Source organism: Uloborus diversus, chromosome 4, assembly GCF_026930045.1.
Source record: "Uloborus diversus isolate 005 chromosome 4, Udiv.v.3.1, whole genome shotgun sequence".
Taxonomy (NCBI): domain Eukaryota; kingdom Metazoa; phylum Arthropoda; class Arachnida; order Araneae; family Uloboridae; genus Uloborus; species Uloborus diversus.
The window spans coordinates 103,509,658-103,536,712 of record NC_072734.1 but is presented as its reverse complement, the minus strand read 5'-3'; the positions used below and the strand labels follow the sequence as shown (position 1 = coordinate 103,536,712).

Below are 27,055 nucleotides of genomic sequence, written 5' to 3'. Positions count from 1 at the left end.
CATTAATTTTATAATTTGTTAAATGATCTATATACCGCCAAAATTTATTAACGCAAAAGCTCTGGTCCTAAGGTGTGCGTTATAATGGTCTCCTACTGTAACAGAAAGCGATTCAAGGGTTTCTTTTAGACTTGTGTTCTTAAACCATATTTTTCATACGGAAATCGATGGGACCTTTTATGTCTAGCTAAGCTGCTGCTATGTCGAAATGTCCTGCCACATACAGCACATTTAAAATGACGAGCCGAATCGTGTGTGTATAAATGGCTGTGGAGGTGCTGCTTCTCCCTGAAAAGCCTTTCACAATGAGGACACTTATAGGAACGGTCTCTAAAGTGAATGTTTTCATGCGTGCTCAAAGACTTTTTGCTTCTGGTTGAATATTTGCAGAAACGGCAACTGAAAAACAAAATTTAAATAATTTTTACTTCTGAATATTTTTAAAACTATGCTTTTAGAAAACATGCAAAACCAAACACTAAAGATTGCGTGCAATTTTTTTTTCAATAGACTTAGAACATAAAAAGCATTTTGGTCAAAATATTAATAATTGTTAAAATAAATTAAATGCCAAATTAGCTGATGGCTAAGTTAATCATTAAAGAATTCAGCATTCACTTCAAATTAACTATTACATGTTTTTAATATTAAAACAATAAATGAGTCTTTGAAAGTTTTCAAGATATTTTCAGGTAGTTATGATCAGGTTCCCCCCACAAATCCCGAGGGCTAGGTCAACCAGTCGACTAAAAATATACCATGGCAATAATCTTAAGCATAAGAATTTTTTAGAAGCCATGCTACTCTGAATTTTTTCATAAACTGTGAAAAATGATTTGCCTGACTCCTAAGACCACAATTTTTGTCAATCTCTGATTACCGCATGAATTTCCTTTAATAACATTTTTTTTCTGAGCAACAAATATTACCTTCAAATTAAATATTACTACTTTCAATAATCTATTTAAGTTAAAAGATTGATTTATTTTTGAATCCTTAATTTCAAAATGAAAGTCAATTGAAATTATTAGAGTAAAGATTTTTTCAAGACATTATAAATGTTGTTGAATACAGCACATGTGAATACTAATAAATGTTTCAGCTGATAATATTAAGACTGCTAATGTTTGTTTTGTTTGGTAAAGTAATTAAGAAAGATAATTTCAAAGAGTCAGAAAAAGATATTAAATATTGTTGAAGTTAATTTAGAATGTACATTGCAAATATTTTTATAATATTCTCCTTTATGCAGAGGCGGATCCAGAGCATGCTGTTGGGAGGGGGAGTGACTAATGAAAATAAAATTTAAAAAAAAAAAAAAGTAATAACTGAAGCCTTTTTTTTAAAATAATGTGAATTGCTCAAAGAGTTTGAACGAAATTTATAAGTGCTTCGAGTACTAAGAATAAAAAACTGAAAAAAAAAATGAAAGAAAAGAATTTCTACTATTATTCTGGATCTATTATCAAAATTAAACCCTTTAACTTTGATTTGTTTGAGGACTCGTGAAGTATTTTCAGTAGACATTCAGATCCCCAATTGAACTTTTTTCCTTATAAAAGGAAAGTTGCAGAAAGAAAAGTACCAAACAACATAATGAAGGAAAAGGTACCGAATGTAATGAAATACTAAAATTGCATTTCAAAATAAAATTTGAAGATGTTATAGATTTGATTTTTGATTGACTTAAATTTTCACGCTTACGTAGAAATGTTTGAAGGTTCTCCCCCAAATTTTTGTCAGGAACATATTTTTAGACTATTTAGTGGTTAATAAGAGGAAGGAAGATTTTGAGGTTTCTCTCTGGATTTTTTTTGAAATTCAAGGGTATAATTTCAAAAACAATTGTTTGCTATCTTTTTGTTCTTGAAGGGAAAGGATGAGATTCAGGAATTCTCCCCAATCGTTTAATATTAGAGCTTCAAAAATACAATTTTAGATATCTTAAGTCATGCTAAAATCCAGGGGGTTTGGGGGCTTCCCCCGGAAAAACGTTCGAAATTGAAGTTCTAAAAATGCAATTGTAGGCCATCTTTGATGATGTAGCAAAAGACATGGGGTTCAGAACTTTTCCCCAGAAACTTTTTGATGTAGGAGTTCCAGAAACGTTGTTTTAGACGATCTTTGAATGATGTGGAAAGATGAGGAAATAAGGACATGTTAGCTTCTCTCTGGAAAATTTTCGAAATTGTAGTCCTGAAAACACAGTTGTAAGCCATCTTTCATGACATATGGGGAAGGAACAGGATTTGAAACTTTCCACCGAAAATTGTTCCAATTGGAGGCTTAAAATGCGATGGTTGGTCATCTTTGGTAGCGTTAAGGGAAGAGATAAGTTCAGGAGCTATCCCTCAATTTTTCAATATTGAAGCTTCAAATACGTAATGTTAGTGGGTCTTTATTGATGTTAGGAGAAGGACTCAAAACCAGGGGCTCTACCCCAGAATTTTTTCAAAATTGAAGTTCTAAAAATGTAATTGAAGGCCCTCATTAATGACATTTTCGAAAAAGTTTTCAATTCTGGCGATTTTTTTGAAATTGAATTCAAATTTTTTGACAATCTTTGATGACATTTGAGATAGGGGGTTGAGGGACTCTCCTTTGGAAATTTTTTGGAATTAAAGTAGTAAAACTACAATTGTAAGTTGTAGGCGATTTTTTGTGATGAGTTGGGGGGGGGAGGAGTTTGGTGACCTTTTCCCAGAAATCTTTTGAATTTAGAAACTTTTTTTGGGGGGGGGGGGGGGCGATCGCCTTAATCGCCCCGCCGCGCTCCTCCTTCGTGGATCTTCCACTGCCTATATGCCACATACTTTAAAGCTCTAAGTTTCAACAGAACAAGCAATTTCATCACCATACTTATTTATAAAAAATTTAAATGACTATAAGAATGTTAGTTATGCTTTGACATTAGAGAAAATTGAAAAATTCCATCCAAACAATAATTTTCATGCACAACATATGAGGCAGTGAGAAGCAAAGGGATGTAAGTGGACATTTTCAAGTTTCGAGTAAAACGACTATAAAGATAACGTTCTAGGTAGGCTGTCATTGATTTTTTTCCCCCTAAATCATGCTGTACAGCAGTACCTACCAGGGCTACTAGTACCATCTCTTTCCCCAAGATAGAGGAGGGGTTCATCTACCATTTGTGCTAGTTATCACTAAATTTTTAATTTTGCCATTTATATCCCTTTGCTTCTCACTGCCTCATATGAAGTTGAATATGACATAAAATGTTTAGAATTCAATACAATACAACCTTAATTTTATGCAGCTTAAGTAAAATGCTATTAAACATACAGTTATGATATCAATATGTGCTAGGAAAACTTTAAAATTTTAAAATATATAAATAAAAAACTGATTCTGAATGAGTAGCTAAGAAATAGTTGAGAATAAAAACAGTTATGTTTGAAAACAGAAATAAAGTACAGGAAGATAAAATAATGTGTAATTTCTTTCAAATGAAAGCTCTCTCAAACCACAGAAAAGTACACATCTTTTTAACACCAAATTTAGCTCAAAACATGTCCTTTTTTTTAGTTTCTCAGTTCACAAAAATTATTTCTGAAATACAACCCGATGAGAACGCTTATGTCTAAATAAACTACTGCTGTGACGAAATGCCTTATTACACACATTACACTGAAAATGGCGCGCAGCGTCATGTGTATATAAATGACTGTTAAGATGATGCTTTGCTTTAAATAGCATGTCACAATGTGGGCATTTGTGAGAACGATTGTTAAAATGACACTGTTCATGCGCATTTAAATTGGCTTTGCTTCCTGTGGTGTATTGGCAGAAACGGCAGCTGAAAAGAAAATTATAGCACTTCAATTGAAAGGAAACTAAATTTGTTTACAATAACTACAGTAATCCCTTGTTATATCGCACCTCATTATATTGCTTATTCAGATATATCCCACTTTTCCTCTGTCCCCTGAAAAATTAAACATAGTAAAACTTTGTTACAAATTTGAGATCACTTAAAATAAAAACTTCGTATTTCTCAGGAAAATTGTTTACTTTCCTAAATTTTAGCCAATAAATAAAACAGGGATGCATTTCATTCTTCTGAGTTTGCAACATAATGGTTTAAATTCTTATTTCACAGAAAATTTAAATTTTTTTTTCAATACTATTAAAAAAGCAATTGGTAAGATAATTTTCTATTTTTGTCTTTTTTCAAAAACTGCCTAATAATATTAGAATAAACTGCGTTTATTGTAAATGCAATATCAGTTCAATCGTTAGTTTTAACGACCTTGGTTATATCACGTTTTTGGACAGCTCACGCTTTTTATTGTCTTCCAACAAGCACGATATAACAAGGAGCAACTGAAGTAAAAAGGGTAAGCTTTAACTAATGCTAAGAATCAGATCATTTAGCATACTGTTTATCTCATTCTAGTCAAAAGTGCAATTTCTTAAGACAGATTTAATTAAAATAAAAAGGCGCACTTATGAATACAAGTAAAGGCGGGAAGTTTTTACCAAAGGTGATAAAATTCATTCAGTACTAGCATTAATGTTTAATAAAAGTAATTCCCTGGCAAAGTTACAATAAAAGTGGCAATAATCACAATTTAAAAAGAAGTCCCCAAAGTTGTAGCAGATAGACAAACTTAATATTTTTTAGGGAAATAAATTTTCCATTCTAAAGTCTAAAATGTGGCTGTGATACTTGAAAATTACAAAACTTACATCATAAATAAAATATAAATAGAAAACTCTTTATTAGTATTATTATTTAAAGCACTGTAAAAAGATCAGTAAAGCTTAAAAAGACATTAAAATCAAAAGATTTTCGATTATTTTGTTTCTTTTTAATTATAATTAATAACTCCTGAAATTAAAAAATTACATTTTCTGAAAATTATTTAGGTTCCAAACTCATGTTTTAGCACAACAGGCTTACAACAATAATGCTCAAAAAAAAAAAAAAAAAAAAAAAAAAAAGAGCTTTTTAGTAAACTGGTTAGTGCATTATGAAAGAATATAGTTAGAGAGAATGCAAAGGAATAATTAAATATTATCTAACAGAGAAAAAAAATTCTGTAGTAACTGAAAGTAGTTCAAAATATTAAATTTTCCATATTTTAAATTGTATAAGTTTTCACTGCATTTTTACTTCCTTTTACAAAAAAAGGAAGTATTGTATTCGCCGAAAAAATTTTCACTCAAAAATCGCCCTTAATTTCCATTTTGCTCACCCCCAAATGAATGTTGAGTTTTTTTTTCGATTCGACCACATGCGGAAAAGTGCCTAAGAATGTATAGACACGCGAAATATCCATTTTGACCATCACCGAGGTAATTACAACGACTTTTCTCGTGACGTCTGTATGTATGTGCGTATGTGTGTATGTGCGTATGTGCGTATGTATCTCGCATAACTCAAAAATGGTATGTCCTAGAAAGTTGAAATTTGGTACATAGACTCGTAGTGGGGTCTAGTTGTGCACCTCCCCTTTTGGTTGCTTTCGGATGTTCCTAAGGGGGTCTTTTGCACCTTTTTGGGGGGAAATCATTGTTAATTTCGATGTAAACTCAAGTGGCGTTATAATTTGTCGGACACTTGGCGATATATCGCCAGTCTTTTGGTCGCCAAGTTTTGTCGCCAAATTGGCGACAAATTTGGCGGAGTTTTTTTTTTTTTTTGGTTTCAATTTGGCCATTGTTGGTGATATTTAGAGAATAAATATTGAATCACATTAAAATAGCGAATAATGGGGAAATGACATTAAATTGGAGTAAAAGGAAGTCATGTGATGCACACATCAGCTCGTTTTTTTCTTTTTTCAATGTAAGTAAATGAAAACAATCTTTTGATTACATAATTCACATTAGTTACCCCACCCTCTTTTGTGTGTGTGTGTGTGTGTTCAACAACTCAAGAAGCTAAGCTATATTTTGAAAGAAAATGCTTCATTATTTTTTAAGGGTAACCAACTGGACAAGTTAATACAGATAAGGATGTATACACAGTGTCAATTATTTTGTTTCAGAACAAAAACATAGAAAAAAGTTTCTGCAAACACCTTAGACTTGAAAATTTAAAACATGTATATTAAAAAATAATAAAAAGAGTTAATGGCTGATTATTTCAACTCAAAATAAAATTTATAAATGGTTGGTATTTACATTATATTTTGCATTTGCTAGATTCAAAAAAATTAGTTTAAAATGGTTAAAATGGCACATATTACTGTTTACATAGATAATACATAAACTAATAGCAGTACATTATATTGTTAATATGTTATGAATCATTTTCATAATTTATTGAACAATATGAGATCTGGCTAACAGAAAATAATTATGTTACCCTCAATTTTGCATTGATGAGATTTGACTGTATATTTTCATTTTATAGTATTGATTAAAAAATAACAATAGCCCTGCTGACCATTGAGTTTCATTCCATAGCTGTCTAACAGTTTTTAGAGCTCTTGGAACAGTGGACCATTATTGATTTCTTTTGATACATACCTCATATTTTCTTCTTGCTATGTAGTTTCAAATACTATTTTCAAAATTTGATTTACTTATACACAAACAGAAAACCAAAACAGTTACAAGAGTTGTGTTAATTTAGGCAAACTGAATAATTTCTTATCAATCTTTTATACATATCAAACGCTGAGGGATTTTCTAAAAAAATATCTAAATCTATAAATATATTTAGCCTGGAACAATGTGAAGCCCAAAACATTTTAGTGAACACTAAGGTCAATGAATAACAAAGATGAAATCTACATAGTAATGGGATGGTTCAAGAAGATCATAAATGTATTACAAAACTATAATTAATTCAAAAAAAGTAGCTTACTTGTATTCAAGTATTGGAATAGCATTCATATCCACAATATTTTCCATATTGATAAAAGGTAGTTGATCTAAAATGAAAATAATAGTAATAATAATGAATACAAAAAGTTAAATAATTTAGTGCACCAAATTTCAATAAATAAAATGTGCAATGTATAAATGCTTAATTCTTAACTAAACTAGATCTATTTTATAACTAAAATAACAATGAATGAAATAGGTAAACAGAAAATACAATGAAACAAACTTAATTTATTTTCAAAAATTTTATTAAATCAAGTATTTTTAAATTACAAAATGAACACTTCAGATAGATTTTAATATATAAACTGTAAAATAAAACAAATGAAGTACGGAATTCTATGTACACAATGATCCTTCACAATATATCACTTCAACAACATTTCACTTTTGAGTATCATTTCAGTGTTTAAAAAGTTGATGAGAAATGAAAGTGATGAAATTTGCTGACATTTGGGTGCAAAAGTAGTTATGCTTTGAAATCACAAAATGTTCCGCAGATCACATTCTTTTCCTCCTTTTAAAGCTCACTCTCACATTTGGAACAGATACCTGATGAAAAAAAAATGAAATTAACTTCTAATAGTAAATATAAATTCATTTTAATGTACTTTGATTCAATTTAATGTCAAATACAATCACGTAACATTTTGGCTTTGAACCGAAATTTTTGCATTATTAGCCTCTGAAGATTAGAAATGAATTTCCTTTGTCTTGATATAAAATTGCATTGTTAATCTGTGCAAAAGAAGATAATAACATTTAAAAACAAAGTATAGTGGTTTATCTCTTTTCATACAGGAAAGAACCACAAAAAAGTCGTTATTAACTTAACTTCTTAAAAAACAAACTTTTTTTCCAGGTATGCAAGATTTATCTACTCTCACAAAACTTTCCATTTATTTTTCTTAGCACCTTATTTATCTATTGTAGACAAAAATAAAACTGTAAATATCAGTCCCTTTCCAGTTGGAAATGAGTGAAACACCAAGCCAGAGAGTTTTTATTACAAAAATTACTTTTTGAGATAGGACGACACAGCTCAAGAAGTAGCCGAAATGTTAACAGGAATTAATAGTTTTATAAAATGTTAATAAGGTTGGTTTGAATTCCACTATAAAAAACTCTTTGTAATTATCTTTTAGTCTGAAATCCTTAAAAGAAAAGGGCAGAATGATGGCAGAAAAGATTTAAAGTAATTATTTAACTATTAATTAATCTCATTCAAGCCCCCATTGATTTATTAAATAAATCTTCGCAATATTACTACAGCTTGAAGCTTTCACATTTAATTCATTTTTGTCAAAAATGTTTGTTCAGATGTATATAATGAACATTTAAGTGGGAACAGGAACAACTTTAAATTTAACAGCAAGTTGTTGTTATTATTTTAAAAAATTAGAGTGTTGAGGGGCTGTCCATAAATGATGTCAAAATTTTCTTTTTGGAATTTATTAGACTACTTGACCCTACTCCTTTATGTCACAATTTACATATACCCTTCAGTTGTACATCTAAGAGGGATGGAGAATTGGGGATATATCCCCCCCCCCTAAAAACTACACACACACACACACGGTTGCTTTTTTTTCTGGCTGCGTTACTGAGCCCCCTTCTCTTGTCACATGCCACGTTGTATGACATCAATATATTATTTAAAAAATGTTTGATAGCACACTGACTTTTTGTTAACCTTTCCCTCTGCTTCATCACAAAGTACATGAATTTCACAACCCCCCCCCCCTCAAAGGGTTATATCATTTGTGCACTGAAATTGCAAAACCTAATTTCTATAAGTTTTGGTATCTAGAGCTACTTTCCATTAGCCAAACCTTTTGTGAGAATCCCCAAACCTCCTATGTGCACAGCAATATATGCTGGAAAAGGTGATACAGTTTAAAATTTCAAATCAAAAAGAAAGAACATTATAACAAAAACTCCAATCGTGCAATCAGTTGCTGTCAAGGGAAACATTTCAAGGAAAAAAATGCAACTTCACATATGAAAAAACTATTTTCTACATTTAACTTCCCTAAAAGAGACACATCAAGAATTAAGATTAAATAAGATTCATGTACATGCTTCTCATTTAAATGAAATAAAACAATCAACAATGAAATTAAACATGGAACTTAAAATAAATAACAAAATAATTTCAAACATTGACGTTACAGAGGAATGAAATTCAAAATGTACCAAAGAAAACTCAGTTAAAAGAACTTTTCATTTATAAATTTCATCACAAAACGCTTCCACTCTTTCAATACATTTTAATACTTGAAATTTTAACTGAAATCTTGAAGACCAGTAATATATATCATCTCAGATTGCAATCACAAAAAGTAACATCAGATAAACATACTTCAGTGATCTTGGCCCTCACATGAGACATAGTATTTAAATAAGATTTTTCTACTGCTGAAGATCCAGGACAAGACTCAAATGAAGCATTTTCTTTCTTAAGAGAGCTGCTGCTTTGATTAATACTTCTATCAGAAACATTGTCTGTTTTGATTTGTCGGGGCAAAAAACTAGTGATAGTCTTGGCTTTCTTTTCTTGAGGTTGCGAATCGTTTGAAGTTTCCGGAGCAGGATTGGGGTAAACAGTATATTCTTTGCCAGCCCATACATAGGTCACAGGCTGCTGGACAGCACTATTCCCATTCGATGAAGAAGAGCAATTGGTTTTCTTGTTGACTGTTGAGTTATGAGATGAAGTACTGGCACCTGGCACAGCTGAAAATAAAATCCCAATGCATTATAAAGTTGTCACATAAAAATTAAACTATGATCTTCTGGTGTATAGCACAAGGTCCATTTGATGATCGAGAGAGCAGTATAAAATTGCGACTTTTATAAAATTTCAAACTTCCCACAGAAAGAAAAGACCATAACATTTTCTTCGGGAGCAAGGAGCTAATGAGTATAGCATGAGAAACAAGATTGACACATAGCGGGTTTTATAAAATATTATGAAAATGAATTGCAGATAAATATATGATGAAATTTGGTGTTGACACCAACATGACAAAATGAATTTTGATTCTAGTTTTTGGCACAAGGAATTTCTTTCATCCTTGAAGATCTTGTTTTATATCACAGAAGATCATAACCAAGCAACTCAAGAAATTAAGAATTACATAGGAACTATTTTAAACAAAGTGCAAATCAGATGTCAGTTGTAAAAAAAAGGTAACTTTTTTAAAACATACAACGTGGCAAAATTTACTCAAAAAAGGGAAGAAATTATAAGAAAGAACATATAATACGTCTTTTTTTCAAAAATAAGAAAGAAATTCAACAAGTGTGAAAATTTATAAATTTTATTTTATAGAGAATAATTCTAAAATTCAAAAACGAAAAGTTACCAAATGGAATTTATAACAAGAAATTGCTTAAATTTATCAAAAAAGGATGCTTGATAAATATAAGAAATGATTCTCAGTATTCTTATTAATCAAAAACTCATGCAAGATTTCACCTCAATTTATGCATAAAAGAAATGTATAATAATATGCATCACTGTACTGTTACACATTGGGGGGGGGGGGGTATACTTCTATTATGTTGTAACATGTAAAGATGAGGACTTATACAACCTGTGCTCAGTCTATGGCATGTCATTCGAATGAACCCACCAACTCTCTCATGCTACATAGCAATTTTAAAGTTTTTTTGCTGAAAGGTAAGGAATTGATGGAGAAAGGAGTGTTATGGCGTCATCTCTCTCCCTTCACCAAAAAAAAAAATCCTGGTTGCTCAAGTGGTTCAGATCAATTATAGCTTCAAATATTGAAACTGAATCCTAAAATAACCAAAATATTCCGTTTCTCTTTTTGCTCCATTTTTAATCGAAAATTTATTCTAGGGAGAACAGGCTACAATGATATATCATAATTCCCAAAATGACGCTTCAAAGATAACTTCTGCCATCTATCTGTGATAAAAAGAGGCTATTTTCTACCAGAATACCTTTTCACAAATGGCCATCAGCACACATGTTACAGAAAGCTAATTTTGATAGTCATGTCTGTACTTAAAACTTTACTTTCGTACATGTTTTTAATTTCTATCATCTAGTTTCCTTTGAATAATGAAGATAAATGCTGCCAATTTAGCTAAAACTTATCATTACACCTTCTTATAACAAATAAATTTGAGTTTTGCCTAAAAGCGTTTCTGTGTAAAAAAAAATGAAAAAAAAAACTTCTAAAAAAGCAAGTAAACTAAATTAAATTAAATAAAGAGAACAGCATTTTAAGCATCTTGTGTATGCGTAAGCACATACAAAAAATACAACTTTAAAATAAAAAGGTTTTTTTTAAGACTGTGAAAGCAGGAATGAACTTTTATGAATTTTATTTTCTTGTTATTCTGAATTGCTGACTGATGTCTACTTTCTAAACAGACCACCACAAACTATAAGAAATTTCTGAATAGAATCACCCATTGATATATCATTGATCACATTATTACAATTATTACTTTAAAAAAAAAAAGATAAATGTCATTTTATTGTTTTGCCACTATCTTTTCTTCTTGGGGTGACATGGCTACAATGAGCTGTTTTATTGCATAGTTGCCAACTTGAAAAACCTCAATGTGTAAAAGACATGTACTGTCTTGATAATAAATGTGTAAATCAAGTCATACAAATTCATTTAACTGCATGTAATATACTTGCATATCCAATTTTCTTTTTTCTTTCTTTTTTTTTTTTTTTTTCAAGTTGTACTGCACTATTTGAATTTAAAGTGAAGCACCGTTTATACATTTTTTAAGGGACTGTATGAAAAAAGCGTACAAATGAAAAAATGTATAACAGGTATAGGTTAATGTGTATTAGACTCTGCTGGGACCAATTTAAGAAACGCATAATTGATTAAAACGTATAAAAGAGAAACGTATAAACGGTGCTTCACTGTATTAATATAACTATTTCCAACAACTACCAAAAAGATCACCCAAAAAAGATTTTTTAACAAAACACTTTTAGAGCTACTATCATTAATAAGGTGACCATATTTCATAGTTGCAATAAGTGGCGTGATTGCAAAACTTTTAGAAATGTTAAAAATATTAATTGCATTTGATTAACTAAAAATTTCCAAAGCTCAGCCTAACGTTTTTCCGAAGAAAGTTTCTTTAGTTCAGAAATCTATCGCCACACTAAACATTTTTAATAATCAGATAATAAGTATATTAAAATCTTCATTAACTATATCTTCATTAAGTCTGCAAAGCATTAAGACAAACCATTTGCTAAATTCTGCAAATAGTGTTGGCTTGAATTAACACGGAAGCAACTGGATAGAAATTTCCTAATGTGTGTGGTAAAACAATGAGCATATAAGTTATTAGCAAAAATAAAAGAAAGGATGGGTCAAAAATAGTAGTCAACGCAAAGTTAATGTCAGCGGTAGAATTGCATAGCAGACAAAAGCAACCGAAAGTTTCTGAAGCTGAAGCAATTGGATTTCAAAATGTGTAGAAAATTGGGGGTTGGTGCGTAAAAGTGTAATAATAATTTAAATGCACACACTTCATGCCCAATGCGTAAAAGTTGGCAGGTATGTCATTGGTTCTAAGAAAATTAAAGTAAAAAAAAAAAAAATTACAGAAATTAATTTTAGCATATATATTCAGACAACATTAATTTCTTTTGATGAATAGTATTTAAAATTCATTCAAACTGAGTTTAACAATCACTATGAACCTGAATATTGTTCAATTATTGAAAAAGATGTACAATTTTACACTAAGAAAACATAACCAGAATTGCATACAACTTTTTGTCTTCCATGCAATATATTTTCGCCTTTTTTGAAGTTTTAAACTTGTTTCTGCTGGAGTCTCAAACTCTGGAGCGTAAAATACATGCAAAAGACCTCCTAAAAATGATTCTTCATCTAAGTGACGCTTTGCTGTCCTAGGGAAAGAATTTAGCATTTAATAAAACAAGTCAACAAATGCAATTCATTTCAATTATAGATCACTATTTTTAAACAAATTGATGTAAAATGTAATATTAAAAAGAAAAAATCCAAAAACACATTAAAAAATAAAGTTATCACAAAGGGTTCAAAAGCAAGGTCAATTACATTTGAATTCCCCCACTCTCAAACTTGTTCCCTATGTGGAGAGGAAATAGCAATAAATAGAAAGTTTGTTAACAGCTCTAGTAGCAACTTCAAGCATTCAAAAGGAATTGAAATGGAAACATGTTCTATAGAGAAAAAAACAATCTGCTTTTATCCAGCTTATCTATATATCATAGGCTATATAAAGTGAATGAACAAAAGTTTAATAGTTTATATACATTGTGCTGATATAGGAATTTTTAATTTTGTATTGAAGCCTCTCATTATATATATATATATATATATATATATATATATATATTAGGCTTGTTTAGAAACTCAAAAAGCATGATAAGCCCCAAAACAGGATATAATGGAGAGTATTGAGAATAACAATTCATTCATCATTCAAGCAACTGATATGAGCATGACAGACAATAAATTTGAAGGCTACTACTGAAAAGAAAAAGTGGTGCAGCAGCGAAAATCATAACACCCACGAAAGAGTGATAATCTTACAAATCTTCACTTCTAGCCTGTAACATTGAATCTGCTAACTAAATTAAATAATAAAAGAAAATTAGCTCATCAATAGTTTCTTTTAATATCAGAAATGAATTTAAAACATTTGGAATTTTTTAGTGAAATAAAAATCCAATTACAACTGAAACTGCAGTTGAACTTGGAATTAAAAGCCCCTATTCAGCGACTCAAAAGGCAAACAATAATTTTTTTATGAAATACAATGTTTTTATTACATAAATTGCCTGAAGTTGAAAGTAAAGTCTTGTTTCCTTTAAATTTTCAGGCAACAGACAGAAGGCCTGATACATCAGAATGAGTGAAATAACAAGACACTATACTGTGGTGACAGGTAAACTGCAGTACACACAAAAATGAGATTCAGGGTAATTTAAAGGAACACGTTTTGGATTCCCTACAAAGGACATTAAGTTTGGAAAATTTGAATTTCTTTTCATGCTTTATTTCGAGTCAAAACTAAAAGAGCATGTCTGCACAGGAAAACTACAGTAAGATAGATGCCAAAATGCAAAAAAAAAAAAAAGTAGTTTTTCTGGATACTCCTTTTACTTGCCCAGGAATGGGTTACTGGTCTTTTACATCATTATCAGAGTTTATTATAGGGGATTTGTACAACTTGCCCTTTTCATGTGGAAATCCAATCCTCTTTTCAACTTTCAACAGCTCAAGTTACAACCTTTCATTTAAAAAAAAAAAGATCAATAACATACCAATCGACTTTTGTTACAACTCCCATTGATTCTTACCATAATTCTTCTATTTTATTCACAACTAAATATTTCTATTCAAATCTTTTCATAAACTGTCAAAGTAAAAAAAAAAAAAGAAATCAAAGAGCTACACCTAAACACCAAATTGTTGAATTTTGCAACAGAAGCATGTGTTTCTATTTTTGACATTTAAATCTAATACTTTTACATTCAATCTAGACGCGAAATGGCTATAACGCGATTTTTTCACCAGTAAAGAATTTTAGACCTAACGCGAATTCCTGGCGCAACACGAAAATTTTCGGAAAGGAATCGTGGTGTGCAAGCATCGGCTTTGTTATTGGCTACTAAATTTTTCTTTTCCTTCATCCCTTTAGCATCACTGAGAGTGAAACTTTCCACCCTGTTGTTTATACAAATAACTACTCCTCATTTTCCATTTATTTTTTTCATTCTAAATGTGAAAGTTGATGAAATATAATGACACCTAAGAGCGTTGTTTCATCTAAAGTTTGTGAAGATAGAAAGAACAAGAAGTTCTGTCTAGAACTAGACGAGCCTACTTTCCCGTATACCTATACTACTTTCTAGTACCTGATCAATATTCTCAAAAATAGCTAAAATCGCAAATTTTTTCAAACATATTTTTAAAATACTTTAAGCTGATTTCTAGGAATAAAATATTCCTCACTCATCTAAAAAAATTAGACGCGTAAAAAAAATAGCAGCAACTTTTAAACAAAGCAGCTAATACACTTTTTTCCATTAAAAAAATCTTTAACAGCTTTCAAAACGAAAAAATAATAATTAAAATTAATAAGTTCATTAAAATAAATACATCATATCAAAAAAAAAAATCTTTTCTTTTCCCCTGGTGCCAAAAACAATTTTTTAAATGAATTAATGCACTTACCAAAATTAATAAAAACAATAAAATGTCAACTTAAAGAAATAATTTTCATTGTCAAAAAAAAAAAATCGTCTGCGCATATCTTTATGTAGAAACATAAATGACTTCGAGTTTATTCGCCGAAAACTGAATACCTAAATTAAAACGTTAGCGTAAAAATAAAAACAAGTCAAATCAACAATAATTATTTCACAGTCAAAACCATAGCTGCGGAGTCGGAGTCAGAGTCAATCTCATTTTGGGGTAAAGGATTTGGAGTCGAATATCTAAGAATTGGAGTCTGCCATTTGTCCTCCGTGTATAAATTTTTGCCAAAGTTACGAAGTCAGAGTCGAAGTCGGGGTCGGGGTCAAGTGCTCCTAAATTCTCGGAATCTAAGTCTGGTGTCAAGAGCTATTTCCAACAAAATTTGTTTGAAGTAAATCCGCCTTCAAGTACGGAATCTACATTGACTTTCAGTTTCCCCATAGGCGCTAATGTTAAGGGATTTGAACTGTTCAAAATTGAATGGAAAATTGTTCAAATCAAAAAGATATTTATATACAAATTTTTCATCAAACGCTTTTTCCTACAAAGTTTGTTTGAAGGAAATTCGCCTCACAGTTCGGAATTGCCTTTAATTTCCCCGTAGGCACTAATGTTAAGTTTTTTGAACTGTTCAAAATTGAACAAAAAATAGTTCAAATCAAAAAGTGAAATATGGGAATGAGATGTCCTCGCCGAGATCTTTCGAACAAAAAAAAGTTTGTTCGAATCGGACTATTCATTCAAAAGTTATTAGGGGGGGGGGGGACAGACAGACAGACCGACAGACATTTTTCCCCATCTCAATACCCTACTTTCCAATTTTTAATTTTTCGATATTTATTCAATTATTTTATTTATTTTTGACTTCTTTTTGTTATTTGCGATATTTTTAAGATGCATTAAGCCTTCTTTCATGCTTTTTTCTTCTTTTCCTGACTTTTACTGGGAAAGTAGGCTAAAAAGAGAAAGTTCCTGACAATTGAAGAAAAGCTAAAGATTATATGCTTGAATATGGTATAAAATGCGCCGAAGACAGCACAATTAGGTATGAGTGGATCTTCCATTTGTACAATTAAAAGTCAAAAACAGGAAATCCGTAAAAGTTTACCAAGTAGTGTCTCAGCAAAATGCAAAAATTATGAAAATGGAAGCTGCTCTCGTATTGTGAATTTAAGAAATCATTAAGAGGGGTTTTGTAATAGATGAGAACGTTATAAAAGAACTAGTGAAGCAACTGTGTTGTGTATTTAACAATATATAAGAATGACGGTTTGATCACATAGCATACATCTTAATTTTCTTAAGTTACAATATCATTATTGGATCTACTGTACATTACAACTATAGTGCATTTGTTTTTCTTACTATGTACTGTACGTACCGTAGTGGCTTATTTTATGTCTTTCTTTCCCATTAATCATTGATTTTGTGCATCGTAGCAGTATTTTCTGTGGAATAAAACGTTATTGTTTTAAAAAATACAAAAAAAAACCTCAGTTTTTTATGTAAGAAACAATAATGTATAGTTAAGAAGTGGTTTTTAACAGTTTGAGGTGGTGTTTATAAGTGTCTAAAATAATTGGGTATGTTTATAAAAGTTTTTACATATACCCTTTTTCACAACGCGAAATTTCAACTTACGCGAGTGGTTTTGGAACGCATCCCTCGCATAAGTCGGGACTCGACTGTATAATATACCGGGTGGTTATAAAATAAATATATCTATTTGGAGCAGTCTGTAGCTTGAAGGAATCATCAGATTGCAACCAAATTTGGTACACTTACTAATCTTGAAAGAGGAAGAAGGATAGTGCAATAAAAAATTTTAGTTGAAAAAATTGCCAATAGGTGACGTTTTTCAATTCATAATGTGTAATACAAAAAGAAAGGATTAGCATGTTAAGCTTAGTAGTTTATTTAAAAGTGTTACAGGCATATTATGTTTGCTTATGGCACTGCAAGTTCAGGTACCATGATTTTACCATTGAGCTGGAATACACAATTCAGGCGATGCACGACGTTTCAACGGTGGAATGCAACTCATCTGGAGTGATGCTTCCCACGTGCTGAGTTAGTTCTCTTTTAGTTCAATGAGGTTTCTGACACCTCCATAGTACACATAGGCTTTAAGAACTCCCAAAGACAAAAATCATATGGTGTCAGATCAGGGGACTGAGCTGGCCATGCCATTTGAAAATACCTGCTTAACACCCTATCAATAATCTGAAATGTTGCTGTAAGAAATTTTGTACCGCTCGCCTAATATGGGGTGAAGCTCCATCTTGCTCTGCTTTCCCTTTACACATTCCTAAATTCATGTAAAAAAGATGCAGTGATTGAGCTGTTAATGTAGAAAAGCTTTAAAATCAAAGTGCAATCAGACAAACTAGAGGCATCTAATACTACGTTATTGGTAGAAATGACTGCTTTTTTAATTTACTCATGATTACTACAGCGTTTGCACTGTCAGCGCCATTTTTAGAAAACTGCAGCGCCATCTGTTGGCAACTTTTGCAAACAAATTTTTTCCCCTTCCTTCTTCCCCCTTCAAGATTAGTAAGTGTTCCAATTTTGGTACCAATCAGATGATTCTTTCAAGTTGCAGACTGCTCCAAATAGAGATACTTATTTTATGACCACCCAATACAGTGAAGCACCGTTTATACATTTCCCTTTTATGTTTTTATCAATTATATGTTTTTTAAATTGGTCCTACAGAGTCTAATCCACATTAACCTATACCTATTATATGTTTTTTCATTTGTATGCTTTTTCATACAGTCCCTTCAAAAACGTATAAACGGTGCTTCACTATATTCCCAATTCAAGCTCCAAATAAAAATATCATTTCAATACGAAGGTTTTAAAAGTCGTTAGATTTTAAAATATTTTACTGAGAAAAAGAAATAAAAATATATTCTATTCAATAAAGGAATTTACCAAAAACTTTCTGTAGCAACTTATTAAAGAATTTGAAAGGCAATACTGCATACTTTATCATATGAACAATACTCCAAGAAAGATACATTAACATCAGAAAACATGAACAAGCTTTTAGTGTTGCAAAGAAAAACTAGAAATCACAGATACTGATACTATATATCACACCTTGAAGAAAACGTTTTTGAAGATGGGGAGACAACCACCTCTAAAATTTCCGATGGAGACCTGCGTCCTGCATCCTGAACGCCCGTTCCTAGAAATGACATGGAATTTTCGGAAAAACCAGTCAAGTTACCAGCAAAATTATGTTTCATTCTCTTTTACTTCCTTCATTTCTTTTTTCACGAAATTTTCAAAGAGTCATTCAGTATTAAGTTTTATATAATTACATGATATGAAACAGGTTGAAGATTTACTTAATTCATGCTGCATGAAAAAGTGACGACCTATGCCTTGCAGAAACTTTTAACAATTCCATTTTATGCTAAGCAGTCAAATAAAAGATGATTGTGGTTTTAGGAAGAAAAAAAAAAGAAAACTCAAATTCTTACACAATTGCAAATTTAGCTTTCCCCACTAATATTAATGTTCCAAAAATCGAAAAGGTAGCATATTTGAAACAGAACATTCAGATCTAAATATATTTATGAAACATTTTAAAAACTTGAATGGCAAAACAAAAAAAAAAAAAAAAAAGAAATCAGTATTAGGGTGCATGCTAGAAATACAATCACTCCTAGTCAAATGATTATCTTAGTATTTTCTCAAAGAGCCATGAATTCTTTCACAACAAAGATACAAAAAAGAGGAGGGAAGAAGTCGAAAAATATGTTTTAAATCTCAACATGTAGAAACCTTTATGATGAATTTCAGAAGGTTACCAAGACAATAGCTTAAATTACAATAAGGTCATTTCTGAAATTTTAAAAGTATTATTTTCTGAAAGAGCATGCTTAAAACCATATGATTTAACCATTTTTTAAATAATTTGACAAAGCTGAATATTTTTTAACAATTTCTTTAAACGGTGCAATTTCATTTTTTATGCTTCTCTGCACATGACATCAAAAATGATGAAATGCCATTCACTGATGCTATTACCCAGAGTGCAATATTTAATTTGTATCTTTACTCCCGTGCACTGGCAACAATATGATTGATAGCAAGCGTAGAGTGCAATATTTAATTTGCTTCTGAATTATCATAACCTGGAAACGTGGTAGACAGCAAGCAGCTCCAGTGCGCCAGTAGAGATATGCCAAAGTACATCATTTGTGATGTCATAAAGGCCACATCTTATTTTCAAAATCAGACTTTTTAAAATATCAATAAAAAACTAAGTGTTTTGAAATGAAGTTTTTTTCTCCTCTTTTTTTTTTTTTTTTTTTTTTTTGCTAAGACTAAAAGTATTACTTTTGACTAAAGGAAACAACCTTATTCTACCTCAATATTTCACATGATAAAGTATCGTCTTAATGATGCACATTTTTCATTAAAGCAGAAACAGTTTATTGCATATCAAAAGAGATGCTTACTTAGCAGCAAGAAATGAATCGAACTTTACTAAAAATGCTTCAGTAAATTCTTCAGATGGATACTCATCCAGGACTTGAAATTCCTCAACTACACCATAACTATCACACAATGCTCTTAGTTGATCACAACCACCAACAGCAGGAACATCACTAATGATAATGTACATAGATTCTTGATTAACGGTGTACACCTAAGAACAAGAAATTCAAGTTAATAGGGAAAGTGGCACGGAATTATTGGGACTGTTACACAAGTCTACAAAAGCTTTATAAAATAGCAGTTTCAAACAACAAATTCATTCTGGTGGTGCTTCATTGAAAAATAAGAGAAAGTGTGCATTTGTGCAAGCATTACAACAAAGCAGCGCTGGATCTTCATTTTTCCAAGCTGGGGCAAATCTTGAAACTGCCGCCCTCAGGGTCCCATTAACCTTTGAAGTTAGAAAGCTCAGTTTCATTCCAGGGCTCCCTATTTTTTGGTTGGGAATTTTTTTTAATTCTACACACATTGAAACAAAACTTAATGATGCTACATGTTAGGGTTTCCATTCCCACGCCAAATTCAGTCCCATAGGATTTCGGGATTATAAGGAGTCAATCCCGCGGGATTAACTTGATTACTTAAATTTTAATGTCAAATAGAAAAAGTTGTGCTTTTTAGAAAGGATTGCTTTTGTTACTTGAATTAGTTGTTTTCTCGAATCCTGTACATCAATTGTTTCACACTACAAATTCAAATCCCAATTAGCAATTATCATTTAGTATGCAAAAGCGCGCCCTAAAAATATTGAATACGTCTTAACAATGCTTGTTTAGAATAGAAAAGAATTTTTGCTCAAAATATGATGTGCTCGATGAAAACCTGTGATGTTGCTCACAGCACTTGATTTTACTGAAAGTAAATTATTGTGGACATTTAGCAAAAGATCCCTATTAACTTCATCACCTTCTGAAATATACTTTTCTTTTCTCATGCTGGGTTTTTGCTCAAGAATGGCAAATTTTGATAAAAACAATGCTAATTGGATATGTGTTTTGTTCTATCCAATGTAACTTGTATTTATAATACCTTTGTTCCTTCATTAATGTTGGTCATTGTATCAGTGCATTTGATTCATTACAGAAAGAGGAATGCTAGTTGGTTATATTGAGTCACGGCCTCAGTAAAAATTTTTGGGTAACTTCCTGGATTTTACCTCTCAATTTAAAGAAACATTCAAAAACTTGAGCAGTTTAACATACTGCATTGTCATACTAGTCATCCTGTGCTTCCTTCAAGTTTCTGTCGCCTCTTTTAAAGTTGTGCCGATTATATAAACCATTTTCATTGCTTTCTTCTTTGAAGAAAAATATTTTGAACTTTTAGCAAGTTTAAGGTTTTGAGTGCATTCCTTAAACTTATAGAAATGCTCCAACATTGCATATTGGCTACTCCAGAGTGTTTTGCAATCTGCAATGCGATTTTTCTATTTTATTTAAAGCGCAATTTTCTGGATTTAAATTTTAGCAATAGTTTTTGAAAATATTTATAAATTTCTCGCCTTTTCTCAATTGCTAAACTTATGATGAGACTTTGAATGAGACAATCAATTCAATCTCGAAAAAATACAATCGATTTTTATTGAGTTCTTAAATGGTAAATCCACCGTTCATCATATATCACACTAAGATATTATGAAGTGATTCAACTTTCAGATGATACTCGTGAAAATAGTCGTTTTATGAGCTATAAAAGTTGGGGAAAAAATGCAGGATTGGAAACCACGCAGGATTTGGCTCTCAATCTCACAAAATATTATGCAGGATCCCACGGGATTCGGGATCAAAATTGGAAACCTTACTACAGGTATAATTTCTAAAAGTGTTCTAACCAGGGTTGAGTTTTTGACATCAAAAACCAGTTGAAAACTCAAATATTGATAATAGCGTCAAATACAGTGATTGTTGATAATTTTTATAAATACATAAGGTTTCCTGATGTTGAAAACTAATTAACTATAATTTATACATCTCATCAATAAAATTAATTAAAAGTTAAATTAATAAGTTTAATTAAAATAAATCATAAATTTTTCTTTAATTAATTTGTTATGCTGTAAAAATAGTTATAAATATTAGTTCAGTTAAATTCAGTTTTCAAAAAAGTTTTGTTTAAAATTTTTAATAACTAAAACCAGTAGTGCAGCAAAGAGGGGTTAAAGAATACCTTCCAGAGGCCTAGGTTTTATATTATATCCAACCCTAATACTTTAGTTTATACACATGTTACGGTCAGTTTTGATGAAGAAAAAACACCTCCAGAGGGTAATTCCAGCTGCATTAGTAACTAAAACAATTAGTTACAAGTAAAAACCTTTGTGTGTCAGAATTTATGAAGTTTTAAAAGTAAAACTAAGCTGATAAGCACTCCATGTTAAATTATGAATTATCATATTTAAATATTTTGGACAAAACTATTTTTTTTTTTAATCTTTTGTAATTCACTTTTTCTGTGAACTAATATAAATATTCTTAGCTCCTAAATAAACTAATGTTTGCTTGAAATGTCACTAAATTCATATGACTTTCTAATAGCTTTTAAAGTTGAATCTGAACCATAGTTTGGATGTTACATCTTAGTTCAGGATGTCTCTAAGAGTATGGTGAAAAAGTTATAGAAAAAAACAATATAGCTAGTGATTGTAATACAAGTATACACAGTCGAGTCCCGACTTACGCGAAGGATGCGTTCCAAGACTCCTCGCGTGAGTTGAAATTTCGCGTTGTTAAAAAATATATGTAAATTTTTTTTTTTTAAAGCATACCAAATTCTTTTAAACACTTATAAACACCCCTCAAACTGCTTTAAAAAAAAATCCTCTTAACTACACACTACAATTTCGTAAATAAAGAACTGAACTTTTACCGTATTAAAAAAATATAAAAAACTTTTATTCAACATGAAATATTTTAAATGCTCAAAATGAATGGGAGATATAGACATAAAATAAAACAACACGGTACGCAAAGTATGTTTTAATAATAAAATGCTGAACTACAATAGTACTGTACAATAGATACAATAATAATATTTATGAGTACAAAAATGAAAATAATGATGATTTATGCTCCATGATCAGATTGTTATTCTCATCTAATGCATTTTTAAATACAGTTACTTCGCCTTTTCTTTTATAACGTTTCAATTTGGGGCAACAGCCCCTCATTCTTATTTCTTTAATCCACAATACAAGAGCAGCTTCTATTTTTATAATATTTACTTTGCTAGACTGCTCTGCAAGCTTCAATATTGAAACTAAGTTCTGAAATTTTACGGATATTTTTTTGATTTGACTTTTCATTGTACGTACGGAAGATTCACTTATATTAATGTCCTGCTACCGTCGACGTTTTGTAGTTGTTCAAGCATATCGAGAATCTAAGACTTTTTTTTTTATCAGAAACTTTCTTTTTCTTCCCATCTTCACAAACTTTAGGTAAAAGCGCCACTGAGGTGCCAGAAATTTCATACACTTTAATATTTAGAATGAAAAAAATGAATAAATGAAAGATGCTGAGTGGTTTTTTGATGCACTAACAACGCGATGCGTAGATTAGTTTGGTGTGAGAACTTTCGCTGTCAGTGATGCTTAAAGGGATGCAATAACATTTAAGAAATAAATATTTTGTAGCCAATATCGAAGCAGATACTTTCTTCCAAAAAAAATCATGTTGTGGACGAAAATTTCGCGTTAGCTCTAAAATTCGTTACTCCGAAAGCATTCGCGTTGTAGCCATTTCGCGTAGGTCGAATCGCGTTGTAGCGGGAGTCAACGGTACCGGTATTTGGAGCTATTTTGCAATTTTGCAATACTGGTATTTGCTGAGGTAGAATACCAGTATTTTTGGTACTAGCTAAAAATAATAAATAATTTTTGATTAAAGAGTTTTCAATTTAACTAATTAGACTAATTCTACTGTTATTTTAAACAAACAATTATTTTTCAATGAGACAGCACTAAAATCAATCTATTAAAGTAAAAATTTGGCTTTAAAAGCACAATGAATTTAAAAGTAGAGGAAAGATTAGAAAATGATATTTTTATCACCAGTTGGTGCAATAAGTTGTACTTTTCTGAGTTGATGAGAACCACGTTTGTATTTTCTCCATTTCCTTGACTTGCCCCCCCCCCCTCTTGTGAAAATTAATTTTAATTGTAATTACAAATGTGTTTGTGCAAAGAACATTTTATTCTAACCATTAATTGCAGCAATTCTTTATGATATTTCATGAAAAATATTTGTCTCAACTGTACTGAATTTTGAAAAAAAAATTTTCTTGTTAGTATAATGAAAAATAACTTGTTATCGTTGGTATTAGCGTGCTGTTCTGAACGCTTTTCAACTTTATACCAAGCAAAATAATATTTGTTAGGTTTTGAACATTTGCAAATAAGTAAGGCATAATCAGTAGAAAACATATTTTCAGATATTTGCATAATTGTAAAGAATTTTTAAAAGAAAACGAAAAAAAAAAGAGAAAGAAACTAACAAGATCAAATACATCGTAAATTTCAAATTATTATTAACAATACCAAGGGCCTGAATGAATTCAGTAAGAATATTTTTAACTGCAGGAAATTTTTTCACTAAAATAAGTTCCAGGCTTAGTGACAATTATGCTTCTTGTTATTGATTCTTTAGCATGGTATTTGTTCTTTCAATTCGTTCACAATAATAAATAATGCATTTTTTGTACAAAATAATAAAATATGGCAATGGAACATTATGTTTTGGTATGTTTTTGGAAAATTTTCTAATACCGGTATCACCTTAAAAAAAAATATTGAATACCGGTATTGCAATCCCTATATATAGCGTATGCTGTTCTTACAAATACAAAAGTTATGACCAGCAACAGGCTCTGGGCCCAGCTAGGCTGGTCCTAGCATCAATGTTTAGCATCAATTGAGAGGATCTTTTCCAGTTTTGGATTGATCCATTCTGAACTTTGAAATGAACTTGGTGTACAAAGGACTTCAAAATTAGTATTTTATCACTGCATGTTTTGAGGGGAAAAAAGACTAAGAATGGGAGTAAATGTAATAATATATATGTTAACTAAAGATGTATATTTTATTTAAGTGTGTAAGTTTGCAAATTAAACTTGGAGACAAAAGTATACCTTGCACCTTCAGTTTTGGAAAAACTTAAGGAATAAACAGTCATTGTTATTATTATTTAACTAGAAAGTTGCCCGTCATGGTATGACGGGTGAAAATTGTTTCTACACTTGAATTAAGCAATTGCCTGTTTGATGATCTTTTGATAGATGAAATTTTAACCCTAACACCAGTGGATTAACCCTAAACTCCAGTAGAAAGCCTATATTCGCATCTCCAGAGCTCAAATACACTACCTTGCTGTGATTTACAATACTACCGAAAAAGGTAAAACATTCCATTCCACGTGTTTTCTTTGGGATAAACTACAGGCTTCAGATAGTTTATAGTGTAATGTAATTTCAGAACAATAGCAAAAAAGAAAGCTTCCTACAAACACTATGATAAATTATTATCATTCACTAATCTTCAAAGCAAGTTATAAGTTACAGCATTTGTTTACCTTTTTCATCTACCATTAGACAGTGGCTGCAGCGCCCCCTATAATTTATTGGAGTTGCGAATTGTTTTGGTTCCTTCGTTTTCCTAAAATGAGTCTTACCAGTAAAACTGTTAAGCCGCTGGATCGAGTTCAGCCTTTTCACAATAAAGCTTTTTCATGCATGTCAAACATTACCAAAACATATTATCAAATTATCATACCGTGGCTCGAGTCTTATTAATGAAACATGCAGGTTACTTCCTCATCAGCTATTATTTATATGAGGATGTACTGCAATTTATAATGCTTTTTATTCTGTACGAATAGTAGCTCTTTTATTCATCTCTTTCATTCTACAGACAAGTAACTTGTTGAAGTCATCATGTTTGGGGTATTTTATTGTGCATTTTTTATAAAAATCTAAAACAGTCAAAAAGTGTCCTTTAGAGCATGAAAACAAAATTTACAAAACTGAGACTCATTTGCTGAGGTAATTTTAATATTAATACAATGTCAATTTTATTCAGATTTTGAACAGAAATTGATGTTTTTGACAATAATTTCAAAAAGGGATTTTTGACATGGTAAAAAACATGGTGGGAAAACAGATAAAAACACCAACTGTAAAAACTTGCCAACCCTGGTTCCAATAGATTAAAGCTTATTTTTTCCATTTTCACACTAACATATAGAAATTTTGAGCATTTCATACGGATGCACTGCAATTTTATGGTTAGTTGTTGAATCAAAATTATCCCTTTAATAAAATTTATTGTTACAAAAAAAAAGTAACAAAGTCAGTTTAATTCCTACATTTAAAAATACCTCTAGTTAGAGATTTAGGGCGGGGTGGGAGGGGGAAGTTTTATAAAATTTCTCCTTAGTTTTAAAAATTAGTTGTTGAATCAAAATTATCCCTTTAATAAAATTTATTGTTACAAAAAAAAAATGTAACAAAGTCAGTTTAATTCCTACATTTAAAAATACCTCTAGTTAGAGATTTAGGGCGGGGTGGGAGGGGGAAGTTTTATAAAATTTCTCCTTAGTTTTAAAAATTAGTACACAAATTTGAACTGAACTAACTCAAAGGTCTACTTTCTCCTTAAAAATGTATTTAACAGCAAAAGCTTATTTTTTCATTAGCAATTATAGTTGTTTTGGACCCTCTGAAAATTCTGAGGGCAAGCTCAAGCTTCCTGAGCCTATTTTGCACTCAGTCCCCGCCCCCCCCCCCCCCATCCATTATCCTTCAGTTTTTATGTCGAGTTTTTTTTTTTTTAAAAAGCACGAAACAATCTGGCGAATTTACTACCCGGGTTACTCAGTACTTTCAAAACATTAAAATGTTTCTAAAAGAAATTTGTTCAATATAACTGTACCACGTAAGGATTTAAGAACTGCAGGTGCTATTTGTAAGTCCTAAATTAAAATAAAAAGCATTAATAAAGTTATCAAGACCGGTCCAACGAGCCCTTCCCGTCCCCCTATTCTTTCCAATCGTATGGTTCGCTTAATTAAATATGAGTATAATTAATTCCCAAGGAAAAATTAAAATTAAATAAAAACATTTGACTTTTGAGTTTTGGGGCAAGAACACACAAGAATTTGTAAACAAGTGCAAAAACAATAAACCTTGACAGCAGTCTTCTCCTTGCCTTCACGATATTTCGCTCGAGTTTGACATACATCTTGTTTCACATGGTGAGGACATACTGATATGGATGAAAAAGTTTTGAAATACTCCATCCCTACAATTCATTCAGAATTTGAAAGAGAAAATGAATTAATTAAAATCATTTTTAATTTAATATCAGCACCAATAACCAGAACGATGATGAAACTGGATGAAACCGAGAAAATGTAAAC

General features: G+C 30.9%; 1 protein-coding gene across 1 annotated transcript; it reads right to left on the bottom strand.

Annotated features, from left to right (window-relative positions):
- Positions 1 to 7,102: 7,102 nt before the first annotated feature.
- On the bottom strand, positions 7,103 to 27,024 carry LOC129220377 (RNA-binding protein 48-like). The gene is made up of 5 exons (XM_054854786.1): positions 26,822 to 27,024; positions 19,607 to 19,797; positions 12,645 to 12,787; positions 9,221 to 9,594; positions 7,103 to 7,410 (listed from the first exon to the last, which is right to left on the bottom strand). Exons 1-5 carry the CDS (start codon positions 26,933 to 26,935, stop codon positions 7,360 to 7,362), a joined length of 873 nt encoding a protein of 290 aa, XP_054710761.1. The 5' UTR covers positions 26,936 to 27,024; the 3' UTR covers positions 7,103 to 7,359.
- Positions 27,025 to 27,055: the final 31 nt, after the last annotated feature.